The following is a 13,019-nucleotide window of genomic DNA, read 5'->3' as shown; positions in this document are numbered from 1 at the left end:
GGTACGTGTGCTCAGCTGTCCTACTCCGTACGATGGTAGTGAACGCGGCGTCTATGTCCGTAATCTTTTAGCCTTCTAGTTATTCGATTAGTAACTAAGAGTACTCCGGCGTTAGTATATATAATTATTTTAGAGCTAGCGTGGGTATACAGGATCTATATCATCCGCGGATTAGCCCTTACAGCTATATATTGTTTTTGAATTTAAACTATACTAGTCTATTTATAGCTTTACTTAGTGTCTACTACTCTAGCACTAGGTCTGAATTAACATAGTAGCATGCTCTAAGTTTATAATATTAATAACACGCTAAGCATTTCTAACTAGAGGTAGTCCCTTTACTTTACGCTGAGGACTGCTTCTGTGCTACCTTTCTTATAGCTTATAAACTTTGTAGTTATTTACGAGGACGTCCCTAATACTTTGTTTGCGAGGTATTCCCTAGATTTAAGTTAGTAGATGGCGCAGTGACCCCACTGCTCGGCGTCCCGCGCAGTGGCTAGTAGGATGCACCTCTAGCGAGAGTTGTATTATTATGTATGCTTTTATCGTAAGCTGCTATAGCTGCTTTGTGCTTCCCTAATCTAGAAAGGGAATAGTGCATTATTACGTACTCTCGGAACCAATTTATTATCTTCTTTTAGCTTATCCTAGCTACCTATCGTCCGTTCTCTTAAAAGTTTACGGCCTAGAAAGGTGCTGTTTTCTAGACGGCCACTAGAAAGTCCTTTAACATCGCATTAAGTTATGACACTTCTAGTACGCTGTATACTTCAGCTTCCGTGGCGGCTTAGTCATATTCCGCCAGCCACGTGTCCCATTGATTTGGGGTCCTTATTAGTTTAAGGGATGCTAGGTATCTTTCTCTAGCTCGCTCCTTCTTAGTGCGATCGCTCACTCTAACTGTAAGCTTTAAGTTTATAATCTACTCGCAAAGTCTCTTGTCTAGGAGACAGCATATGCGTAGTAGGTGCAGTGACACGCTTAATTAAATTAGGGTCATGATGTGCTAGAAGCTTAACTGCTCCTTTTCGTATTAGTGTTAGTCGCTTTTTGTGAGGGATCGATCAAGAAAGATTGGATTTGACAAGATACAAGCTATCGAGCTATCTACGTTGTGAGCCCGAACTTATGCTGTGGGCGCCAAGGCGCTAGTCCGATAAGATAAGGATCTTATCGATATGGGGGCCATGGGCCGAGCGAGTCTATGGATCCGTAACATTACCCCCCCTTTCAGAAGACGGTTGCACCTGCAAGCCGTGAATGTCTTTTATTTTATGACGCTGTGCTTGATGCCGAGCAGTTATGTTGTGTCTCATCCTTCGGGTCCTTGCTTCTGCTTGGAGACAGACGTCCTGAGTTGTGCCACCTTCCCAGGTCCAAGCTGTGCCATCAGTGAATGCGAAGGTGATAGGGCAAGCTCACAACTGTCTAGTACGCTAACAACTTCAACATCATCGCGACCAAGTGAATATGCGGCGACTAGGTTGAGATACAACGCTAGGTCTCGATACAGTTCGTGAGGTGGGGCTTGTCGGGATAGAGACGGTGAAAGTCTTCAACCGCTTCCTCTGCGCCCCACAGGTCTGTATAGTCTTGCCATGCGGGCGAGGCATTCCAGTCTGGGGAGTTGGTGTACTTAACCTTATACTGGAGCATGCCTTTCTTGTTTGTGAGGGTGTCCTTGCGTCGTTTATCTATGCGACAGTCGACGACCATGTCTACGTAGTAGTCGTGCTCTCCGTCAGGGTGTTTCTCAGCGATGACGCCCTCACTTGGGCGAGCTGTTTGATCGGCGTCCAGGTGTAGTAACCATGGGTGGAACACTGGATGGACTTGTTTGTAGCAGTCTGGTAGTGCGAGCTCGACTGCATATCGGTTGGGCAAAGCTCGCACTTTGTATGGGCCAAGGTTCTTTGCGCTGAGACCGCGGCTCGGGCGCATCGTAGGGATATTGCGGGCATCAATATAGACTTTGTCACCGACGCGGTAGTCTGGAGCGGGCTGTCTGTGCTGGTTGGCGTAGTGTTCCATCTTGTTTTGGGACCAGCGAAGATTTTCTTGCATGAAACGGATAACGTCGGTCATCCTTTTCACCGTGCCTCGGGCGTCTTCGCGGAGCAACTGTTCTGCGCGTGAACGGGCGTCGGTAATGGGCGAGTCTTCGGTGACTAGTTCCGATCCCATGCGAGGTAGGTAGCCCTTGGTGGCAAGCGCGGGTGCGACGCCAGAGGACACGTTTTCTCTGTTATTGATGGCGAGCTGGGCTAGTGGCAGCCAGTCTACCCAGTCGTTTTGCATATAGTTCGTGTAAGCACGCAGGTAACACTTTAGTCCGGCGTTGGCGACTTCAGTCTGGCCGTCTGTTTCTGGGTGGTAAGCTGTAGAGAGCTTTGGTGTAACACCCAGTCGATGACACAGCTCCTTCCAGAAATGAGAGACGAACTGTGACCCTCGGTCAGACACAATTGTAGTAGGGAAACCTTCCTCTCTCCAGACGTAATCGACAAATGCTCGGACAACAGCATCAACTTCAAGGCTGTCTAGGGCGATAAACCGTTGCGACTTGCTTAGCCGGTCAATCACGACCATGACATGAGAGTAGGTGCATCCGAATCTAGTACAGTCTGGCAGGGGTGTGATGAAGTCGACTGAAATGTCAGTCCAGAATCGTTTCGGTACGGGGAGCGGGTGCAGCAGTCCCTGCTTGCGGTCTCTGTATGGCTTTGCGCGTCGGCAAACTACACAACTCCGGGTATACTGAGCGACTGTGTCTGTCATGAGCGGCCAGTAGTACTGTTGGCTAACTAGGTAGTAGGTAGAGCGCTTGCCGCCGTGGCCCGCCGTGGCGGTGTCGTGGAACCGACGGACGATGTCTTTGCGAAGATCGTCGTCGTAGGGGATGAAGAGTCTGCCGCGGAAGTAAACCAGACTGTTGCGGATTTCGCAGTCCTGTAGCTCTAGCTTCAGCTTCATTTGTATGGCGACAGTGTGGGGAAGGTGACGGGCGCCGTCTGCCTTTGCTCGTATTATTTCTTGTAGTGTGGGATCGACGCGGTAGGCATTTACGATCGCTGTCATAAGTCCATCGTCAGGCGCGTTCTCCCCCGGCACCCGTGCCAGGGAAGCTGGCGCAGCAGCGTGAGGGATCTCAATTGTCTCCCCCTTAGGCTGGCTGTCCAAGGCTACGTCTGGGGTTGAGTCGTCATCCACCAAATCATCGACGCCATACGCCTCCTCGCTCATTAGATATAGCATGCCTGCTAGCGTTTGTACCTCCTCCGCGTATTCGAATAACAGCGCCGCGAGTTGAATTGCTTGTCGGGCGTCGTTGTGTGTGTGCGTGTCTCGTTTGATGACGTCGTCGACGCGGTCGGGGCCGAGGATCGTCTGGGTCTGATGTATGATCCGTGGATCGTTTGGGTTCGTGGGTGTGTCGCCGGGGCGTCTCGTCAAGGCGTCGGGTTTGCTGCCTAGTCTGCCTGGTCGGTAAGTGATCTTAAAGTTGAATTCGCTCAGAAACTCAGCCCATCTTGCTTGACGCCTGTTGAGTGCTTTGTTGACCATAAAGGTCTGTAAGGTGGCATGGTCTGAGATGACCTTCACCGGGTCCGAGGTGCCGGCCAGCTCTGGTCTCCATTCCTCAAAGGCGCGGACGATGGCCATAAGCTCCTTGTCGTAGATGGCATAGTTGCACTCAGCTGGTGACATCTTTGTGGAGATAAAAGCGACTGGTTTTAGCACTCCGTCAGTCTGGACTTGGGACAGCACGGCTGCTGTGACGGTGTCGGAGGAGTCTGTTTCGACCCAGGTCTCAAGCGCGGGGTTGAAGTGCGCGAGGACCGGGGCGATGGTAAATGCTTTCTTAAGCTTTTCGAATGCGTCGTGGGCAGCAGATCCTTGGGCGATAGGAAAGTTCAGCTTGACGTCGCCGTTTGTCCCGCGGGTAAGATCCGTGAGCGGCCGCGCGATATAAGAGAAGGCAACAATAAACCTTCGGTAGAAATTTGCGAAACCTAGGAATGCTTGCAACTCTTTCAATGTTGTTGGGGTGCCCCAGTCGAGCACTGACTTAACCTTGGCGGGGTCCATTTTGATGCCTTCAGTTGTAAGAATGAGGCCCAGGTATCTCACCTCTTGGACGGCAAACTCGGACTTGTCAATGTCTAGATGAAGTCCGGCCTCACCTAGACTCTCGATAACCTTGCGGACATGAACCTTATGCTCTGCCAAAGACGCGCTGTAGATTAGGACGTCGTCGAGGTATGCAGAGCAGAACTCGTCAAGGTAATCGCGTAAAACCTCGTTAATGTAGGCCTGAAAGGTACCTGGTGCGTTGCAGAGTCCGAAAGGCATCACTAAGTATTCGAATAGGCCATACCGTGTTAGGAAGGCAGTCTTATGTTCGTCGCCTTCCTTGATGCGGATTTTGTTAAAGGCGGCGATGACGTCGACCACGGTGAAGTAGGCGACGTTAGCTAGCCGCGCGAGCGTTTCTTTAATCATCGGAGGAGCGTTCCTGTTCTTGATAGTGACGGCATTGAGCGCTCTATAGTCCACGCAAATGCGGAGTCCACCTCCAGATTTGCGGACGACGAGCACAGGCGAAGCGAAGTCTGACTTGCTTTCACGGATCTCACCGCGTCCTCTCATGTCCTCAACATAAGCTTTAACGGCAAGGCCTTCGTCCTTACTTATGCCGTACATCTTAGCGTTTGGGTGTTTTGATCCGGGGATAATGTCAATGCTGTGGTCGACCGCGCCTCGTCGAGCGGGCAAGTCTGTCGTGGCGGGATCAGGATTAAATCGGTGGGCGAGATCGTGGAGCCATTCGGGCAACTTGTCTAGGACCTCGTCGCGAGTTTTAGCGGGCGAGTTCAGCTTCTGGTGGAACTTATCAATGTCTTCCTGAGATAGGGCGTTCATGTCCATGGCAAATAGTGAGGCGAAGACGCGGCTAGCCTGGGCTCTCTCGTCGGCGTCATCGCTGTCATCTTTGTCGAGTTGTTCAAAATCATGTGGGTACAGCCAGATAGTACCGTTCTCTGGTCGTGATGCCAGTGCGGCAGCGGCCTCACCTGACACATGGTGTATGTCCATGTTCGCGTAGGTCGGGTTCCGTTCTTTGGCTTTTGCTGCGGCCCGTCGGTGTCGACTGCTGCGAACAGTGACTTGCTCGCCTTTGTGTAGGCAGTTGGCGTAGCAATGCTCGCTGTTGAAACGCATAGTTTTTTCCCTCCAGTCGATGTGTGGATTATGCTCTTCTAGCCATGAAGTGCCGAAAATAAAGTCGTAAGTCGTCATAGGTACACTGTAGAAGAGTTCCTCGCTAACGTGTTCAGCGTGGGAGATGGGGGCTAGGACGCCGTGTGTGATAGGCGCCATGGCGAAATTGCCGTCGCCAAGTCGTAGTTGCAAAGGTTGTTTAAGCCGAAACGTCGGCAGGTTATGTCGTTGCGCAAATAGTGTGGAGATACAGTTTCCAGTAGCACCAGAGTCAGTCAAAGCTTCCGTATCAATATAGCTATTCGAAGTGGCGACCTTGCACTTGAAAACGAACTGCTGGCCTTGGACAAGCTGCTTGCCTTTGACCATAGTGTTCGCGCTCAAGACAACGTGTCTGTCCTCTATAGCCTGGGGAGGCGTCCAGTCCTCCAATTCTTGTAAACAAACGCGTAAAGTGCTAGGTGTAGCTCCGGTGAGCGGGGTAGTTTGGGTATCAAGGGTCGGTGAAACAATAGGGGGTATCGCTAACAAGGGTTGGACTGGTAGTTGTGGCTTTGACTGTGACTGTAACTGTATCTGTGGACCATTTTGGTGCGGTCCCCGGGGCGTCTTTCGCCGGGGACGGCTAGTTTTCCGACTCGTCGGTGGCATCGACGACTGTGGCCTGGAGGGCGGCGTTGGTGAATGTAGCTTTGAGGGCAGGGACGCGGCTAGCTGGCACGATAGAGCCAGACTTGCAGGCTGCTGGGACGTCTGCGTCGGTCGGACGATGTTTCTTGCCGCTGACATTTGCCGTGCCTCCGCATTTAAAGCACTCGCCTTGCTTACTCAACGCGTTGAGTTGCGCGCGCGTGCGACCGTAGTTGTTACGCGTTGTGGAGCCGCTGCTATTGCTGTTGCCGTTGCCATTACCTCCACCACCAGCGTTAGACGTGTTGCGGCCGGTTCGGGTACCATTATTTCCGCTGCTCTGGGTGAGACGTGAGAGCTGTTGCTGAGTGCGGCAATTCTGGGCAAACGCTTCCCAAGTATCACCATGGCGGAATTGTAAACCTGCGTTACGACCAAACTTCATGAGTCGGATCGCGTGCTGGATCATTTCGTTGTCGCCCAGGTTCAATGGTGCGACTGTAGAGGTAAAGCGGGCTACCCAGGTGTTAAACGATTCATTGTCGCGTTGCTTTAATCCTCCAGAGCCACTGTCGTGTAGCGCTGCGCTGGCTTCGGTGACCTTGTCGACCGTGTCAAAGATGCGATCAAGTTCCGTGAGGACTTCTTCCGCTGTCACGTAGGCGTTACGAGCTCCGGGTGCTGCTCTATATTCCACCTGTGCAGCGGCTGGTCCTCGCAAGTGGTCAATCAGGTAGTCGAGCTGATCTTGAACAGTTGTGTGGATAGTAGTTTTGTTTAAGAAGTTCCTGGCGCTGCGGCGCCAATACTTGTAGTCCTCTTTGTCGGTGCTGTCTCCGCGAAAGATGTCAATATCCTTCAGCTTTGCACCCGTTGCAGTGAGGTTGTCCGATACAGCAGACCGAGCTAGGGGTCGGTTTTTCTGATGATGTGCCATAGGGGGAGGCAGCATCAAGTCGTGAGTGCCAGTGCCAATGAACGGGTTCGCAGTCATTGGAGGAGGGGACGACTGGAACTGAGCTGGGCGCGTGTCATATAAATTTCCATTCGTCGGGACGCCCGCGTGCTGTTGCAGGACACTCCTCTCGTTGTAGAGGTCGCTAATCTGGGAGTAGAGCTTCACGTTTGACTCGCGCGAGGCTGCAAGCTCGTCTTCGAGCACTGCTAGCCGTGAAGCGTAGCTGTTCTTAGTAGTGATCATGCGGTTGCATTTCTGGGTGACTTGGGCAAGCTCGTCTGCGGCGGCAGCGCGAGCTTGCGTCTGGGCGCGCTCCACGCGGGCGTCAGCTGCTTCTTGTTGTACACGGGCTTCATTATGTGCTTGGTCTAGCTGTTCGGCTTGTTCAGCTATCTGACTAAGCAAATCTGCTAGGTGTCCAAAGACACTCTCAGCATGTTCAGCGATGCAAGCGGTGAAGTCGTCAACGTTCCTCATGTCCGCGAGGATCTCGCGCTCATCGTTGTCGTGGATGCCATAAAAACGTAGATACATGTCATCCGTGTCGTCGTCGTAGCCTAGTTCTATAGAAGTCTTATCCGCTGGCTTAACGGCTTTCTTAAGAGACTGTCTACAAGACTGTCGTCGGCGTTCAGCGGCGTTGACGTCATTGCCCTCGTCCTCGCTGTTGCCTTGGCCGTCTCCACGGCCAAAAGTGACCTGTCTCTTGCGGGTGGCGAGCTTCTGTCTAATAGTCGCCTTCTCCGCTTCGGTGAGGTCGTCGTCATTCTCAAAGTCGCCGTACTCAAGGTGCGACTCTGCTGGAATGGTTTGTGTGTCGTTCTGAGCACCCTGGTCGTGGGCATCCTTGCTCGTCTCGTTTAGTCGGGCCATCATCGGCGGCAGCGCTAGAAGCGGCGGCGGATCTTTTCTGGCAGGTGGGTACAGCTATGCAGCTGGGCAATCCAGTGTCTTCCGCGGCGGCACTCTGCGGCGGCGGGTCTTTTCTGGCAGGTGGGTACAGCTATGCAGCTGGGCAATCAGGTGTCTTTACTACGGCGGCTCTTCTGCGGCGGTACGTATAGTCAATGCGATCCTCGTCGCGTAAGTGTTTCTGTCGTTGGCGTGTCGCTCGCAGCGACAAGAAAATACAATTCGCGAACGAGCTTCCAGGGCCCGTCTTGAAAGGGAGCTTGTATAATGTGAGGGATCGATCAAGAAAGATTGGATTTGACAAGATACAAGCTATCGAGCTATCTACGTTGTGAGCCCGAACTTATGCTGTGGGCGCCAAGGCGCTAGTCCGATAAGATAAGGATCTTATCGATATGGGGGCCATGGGCCGAGCGAGTCTATGGATCCGTAACACTTTTGTACTGCTCTATCGACATGCGATAGTATTCGAGGTCTTCTTTAAACGCTTTCTATCTGCTATTTAATAGCTTGCTAAGTCTTCCTAGCTCTTCGATGCTAGAAGCTGCTTAGTAGTTAGCAAGGATTAGGATTCTAAGGTTAGTAGGCCTCCGGAGGGGCTAAGTAGTAGTCTTTAGGTTAATCTTATCCTAAATATTGTGTGCTATGCAACGCGATTGCAGTTATAGAATCTAACCAGTGTAGTCTGACTAGTTGCGTAAAGTCACGGTCGCGTCGCGGGTGGTAAATGTGGTCATTTTGGTAGGTAGGTAAAGATAGTAAGACTCTTAATTGTCAGATATTCACTCTTATCTGGAATACTAATGAAATAGATAATAATAGTGATAATATTGATAACTAATTGTGTTGTGGTTCTGTCTACGGTTGTGGGCACACCTAGGGGGTGCCAAGCCTTCCTGTGATCCGATTGGCTCTCACAACTGCCGGGTCGCGCTAGTCTAACCCAGCGTCTGTACGCTCTCATCTTCAACAGTGCTATTATCTGACAGTTAGCAAGTAACTAGCATTTAGCTCTTCTGCTTAGTAAAACTACCTTTCTTATACTTATAGAAGTCGATGGCTACACTTTTACCTAGCCCTTCGTCGTTTAGTCTAGGCGTCCTGCGTATTTATCGTTTTAATTTTGCCCTACTACAGGCGTTATAATCTACGGTAGTAATACCCTTAATCCTGACCCCCTTAGATTACTTCACGAGGTGCTTAATCGCGGACAGTCCAGGATGTCTAAGTCGTTTACGCTATAGTATAGTAGTAGCCTTTTATAGTAATTATTTAGCTTAATTGACACGCACATAAAAGGCTAAAGTTAATATAGTGGGAAGCTTAATAACCTATTCCCTATAGTATTCTAATAAGGTAGTAATAGTCAAACTTTCCTATTATTGTAGGCTTATTAGGTCTTCTTAATTATCTTACTATATACCTTGTCTTTAGAGTAGCCTAAATAATGAAAGGTTGCAGAGGAAGTCTAGGCACTATGTAATATTACTTAGGCGTAAAATTTATTTACCCTAAGCCCCCTCTATCGTTACCTTAACTACTCTATATCCTTATATCTAAGCCCTTAAGTTGCTAGCCTAAATGTGATCTCCTATCGTACGCGGGCGTACATCTTTAAGCCTCAAGAGGTTATTGCAGATATACGTCGTCGTGCTAGAATCCAGAATAAATACATCCTTTAATAGGTATCTTTAATTGCTCGCATTAAATGCCGCTTTTATTATGCCCTCGTCTAGCCTTAAGATCTCGCGTCTATCTTATTAATAAGTGACTAAGTCCAGTGTTTATGATGTCTTAATGTAGGTTAACATGATCCATGGGCGAGCGGCGCACACGGGCGAGCGGCGCACCCCACCAACTTTACTCACCTTACTGATCTTAATCTACAATGGCTCAACGCAGCGCTACTCAATTACTATCAAATGAAGCAGATATTCAGCTTGCTATCTCATCTATTAATGCGCACCAGATCCAAGGTACCCGTACTGCTGCAGTAGTCTACAACGTAGCCGAAACAACGCTCCGCCGCCGACGCGCTGGTATACCTGCCCGACGCGATTGCCCGCCCAACTCAAGGAAGCTTACCCAGAGAGAAGAGGAGGTGATTATTAGCTATATACTTCAGCTAGATCTGCGTGGATTTGCGCCTACCTACACAGCTGTACGTGATATGGCTGATAAGCTGCTGGCTGCGCGTGGTGGAGAGCAGGTTGGAGTCAACTGGCCATCTACCTTTGTTAAGCGTACAGACAGTCTTCGGACGTGTTTCAACCAAGCGTACGATAGGCAGAGAGCTCTTTGTGAGGATGCAACATTAATAAAGAGGTGGTTTAAGCTTGTAGAAGAGACAAAGGCTGAGCTAGGTATCTGCGATGAGGACGTCTACAACTTTGATGAAGCTGGCTTTATGATGGGCAAGATTACAACGCAGCTAGTTATAACAGGAGCAGAGAGGAGAGGCAGGCCGAAGAGTATTCAGCCAGGCAATCGCGAGTGGGTAACGCTGATCGCTGCTATCAGCGCTGCTGGCTGGTCAGTCCCACCGTTCCTCATCTTCGCTGGCCAGTACCACCTATCAGCCTGGTATAAGGAAGCTGAGATCCCACGCGACTGGGCGATCGCAGTCAGCGATAATGGCTGGACGAATAATGAGCTTGGAGTTGAGTGGCTAAAGCACTTCAACGCTCACACGCAGGCTCGTAGTGTAGGCGCGCGTCGCCTGCTTATTATTGATGGCCATAAGAGCCACCAATCTCTAGAGTTCCAGGAGCTCTGCAAGGAGAACAATATCCATACGCTCTGTATGCCTCCTCACTCATCTCACCTACTCCAGCCACTTGATGTTGGCTGCTTCTCGCCATTGAAGCGCGCGTACAGCCGTGAGGTGGAGAGCCTCATGCGCAACCACATCAACCACATCACCAAGCTAGAGTTTCTGCCAGCGTTCAAGGCAGCATTTGATCAAGCGTTCACGCCAGCCAATATCTGCTCAGCCTTCCGCGGCGCAGGCCTTGTTCCTCTACAACCAGAGGCTGTTCTATCAAAGGTAGATGTACAACTGCGTACACCTACTCCTCCAGCAGCTCTGCCAGAGGCTCCCTGGGTAGCTCAAACGCCGAGCAACGCGCGTGAGCTTGAGGCTCAGTCAAGCCTAATACGTGAGCGCGTGCGCCAGCACAAGAGCTCATCACCAGCTTCAATTATTATGGCGATTGACCAGCTAAAGAAGGGCGCCGAGGTGATGATGCTCTCTGCTGAGCTGATGCGCGATCGGATCTCTAGTCTTGAGAAGGCCAATAGCGCAGCCTCAGAGCGTAGGCGGCGCTCTAAAAGGCGTATACAGAAGCATGGAGTACTCACAAAGGGAGCTGGAGAGGATATACTGGCTCAAAATGAGGCTGACCAGCAGATTGCTCATGAAGAGCGTCAAGGAGGAGCGCGATCAGGCCTCAGCCAGCGGGCTCAAAGGCGCTGCACTAGGTGCAAGGAGACTGGGCACAACTCGCGCACATGCAAGACTGATACTATTAATATAGAGTAATCTACTGTATCAATATCTAGCAATAATATTATCGCGTTGTTGAGATGCATCGCTTTAAAGTTGCAAAAGTTGGTGGGGTGCGCCGCTCGCCCGTGTGCGCCGCTCGCCCATGGATCATGTTATAATTAATTGTAATGCTGTAGTTAGGCGTAGTCGCTTTGTTTCCAGGTTTATTTCCTATATTATTCTTTATAAGTCTACATTATGCTAAAGTTTGTACTACAGTAGCTTTATAATGTATTTATTTAGCTTAAACTAGTCTAGGGTCTCTAAAGTTAGGTCAATATAGTAGCAGCTACTAATACTATAGCGTTATTTATAAGCAGGATATATATCGCTAGCTTCTACTATATTCCTTTTCTAAAATTACTTAGACTTATTACTAGGTACATTTATTTTGCGTTTCTTTGTTTACCTTTAGTTTCCCTAGCTAGGGTTAGTAGATAGCGCTCTAGTTTGCACACATAAGGCGTCCCCCTATGTATTCAAGTTAGATTCACTGCTCGCCGCGTAGGCTACTTCACCCGTTATAAAGGCACTTCTTAATTTGCCTCGTGTTAGGTGAGCTAGGCTTATGTATTAGCGGAAAAGTTTTACTATCTGCCTTTTTTCTATATTATTCTAGTCGCTTCCCGCTTTAGTAAATATTACTATCTATACTAAGGCAATCTTAGAGACAACTTTGAGGAAGTCGTCTATAACTAGTTCACTTTATATTACGTTCCCTATCTTTAGGGCTTCGGCGCGAGTTATAGCTTAGTTATATTTACTAAGCTATAATTCCTAATTTTGCGGGCTTCTTATAGGTCTTAAGGAATCGTGGTACCTCTCTCGTACCCTTCTAGTCTTATCGTTAAGGTCTACTTTAACTGCTACCCAGAGATTTATAATCTAAGTGTAGAGAGTTTTATGTTCCTTAAAGTAGCTTACTTAGAGGTGTAGGCTAACTATTACGTTTAGGTGTCTAATTATTGCCGTAATATTTATACGTTTGTCTCGATAGTTTCGATCGCGTATTTTATATAATTCAAAAACTATCTTGAATTCCCTTAAGTCCCTATCGTATGCCTCCTTCCCCTCCGCTAAGAGTTCTAAGTATTAAGCTAGTATAGCTAGAGTTTAAACAGCAAGGTTAACTATGTTGACTATATCTTGTATAGGCGCTTAGGCATTAGCTCTCGCAGTTCGTGTAGAGGATAAAGCTAATAATGTATTTCTTAGGGCAGCGGCTAGCTTATAGTTAGATATAAGTAGAGGGAGAGGTTTGGTTAGCTTTATACGAGGCTAAGTGTTACCCGCTAGATCTACAATGTCCTAGATCTCTAGGGCTTCGCATTACATCTTCATTTAGCGGTACTAGGGGATCTATTTACTTAAGTTAGTTAAGATAACTATCGCGTCCCTCTAGCTCTAGTTTATCGTTATTATTACGTGTTTGTTGCTCTTTATAGAGACAGTAAGACTCTTAATTGTTAAAATAAGATGAGATGTCACACAAAGTGGATAAAATTAATAGTTGTTGATAATTATCTCTCTATTCTGTTCTAAGGTGCGCGCTGAGAGTTTTGTTCTGCTAAGACCCTAACTCGTTATTGGCTAGCGGTGTTGGCACTTTCGGCTCGACACGCCTGCTATCTGACAGCATTAGTGCTGGACCTAGTCGTCCGTGACTGAGTCTAGCAAGTCTCCTGTCCGGCGGGTAAGGCTGTTAGGTTTAGTATCTTATTTACTACGGCGGTATTGTATACAAAA

The 13,019-nt window shown here is 49.1% G+C and overlaps 3 protein-coding genes across 3 annotated transcripts; 1 reads left to right on the top strand and 2 right to left on the bottom strand.

The window, feature by feature from the left end:
- Positions 1-1,500: 1,500 nt before the first annotated feature.
- PtrM4_029040 (uncharacterized protein) lies at positions 1,501-5,595 on the bottom strand (the record flags this gene model as incomplete). The annotated part of the gene is made up of 1 exon (XM_066103842.1): positions 1,501-5,595. One exon carries the CDS (start codon positions 5,593-5,595, stop codon positions 1,501-1,503), a length of 4,095 nt encoding a protein of 1,364 aa, XP_065966044.1.
- Positions 5,596-5,851: 256 nt separating this feature from the next.
- On the bottom strand, positions 5,852-7,687 carry PtrM4_029030 (KfrA-N domain containing protein; the record flags this gene model as incomplete). Its single annotated transcript, XM_066103841.1, has 2 exons — positions 5,852-6,024; positions 6,181-7,687. The coding sequence occupies 2 exons, from the start codon at positions 7,685-7,687 to the stop codon at positions 5,852-5,854; spliced, it is 1,680 nt and encodes a 559-aa protein (XP_065966043.1).
- Positions 7,688-9,614: 1,927 nt separating this feature from the next.
- Positions 9,615-11,267, top strand: PtrM4_029020 (uncharacterized protein; the record flags this gene model as incomplete). The annotated part of the gene is made up of 1 exon (XM_066103840.1): positions 9,615-11,267. One exon carries the CDS (start codon positions 9,615-9,617, stop codon positions 11,265-11,267), a length of 1,653 nt encoding a protein of 550 aa, XP_065966042.1.
- Positions 11,268-13,019: the final 1,752 nt, after the last annotated feature.

This window comes from Pyrenophora tritici-repentis, chromosome 1, assembly GCF_003171515.1.
Source record: "Pyrenophora tritici-repentis strain M4 chromosome 1, whole genome shotgun sequence".
NCBI classification, from domain to species: domain Eukaryota; kingdom Fungi; phylum Ascomycota; class Dothideomycetes; order Pleosporales; family Pleosporaceae; genus Pyrenophora; species Pyrenophora tritici-repentis.
The sequence above is the reverse complement of the archived record's forward strand: the minus strand, read 5'-3'. Positions and strand labels throughout refer to the sequence as shown.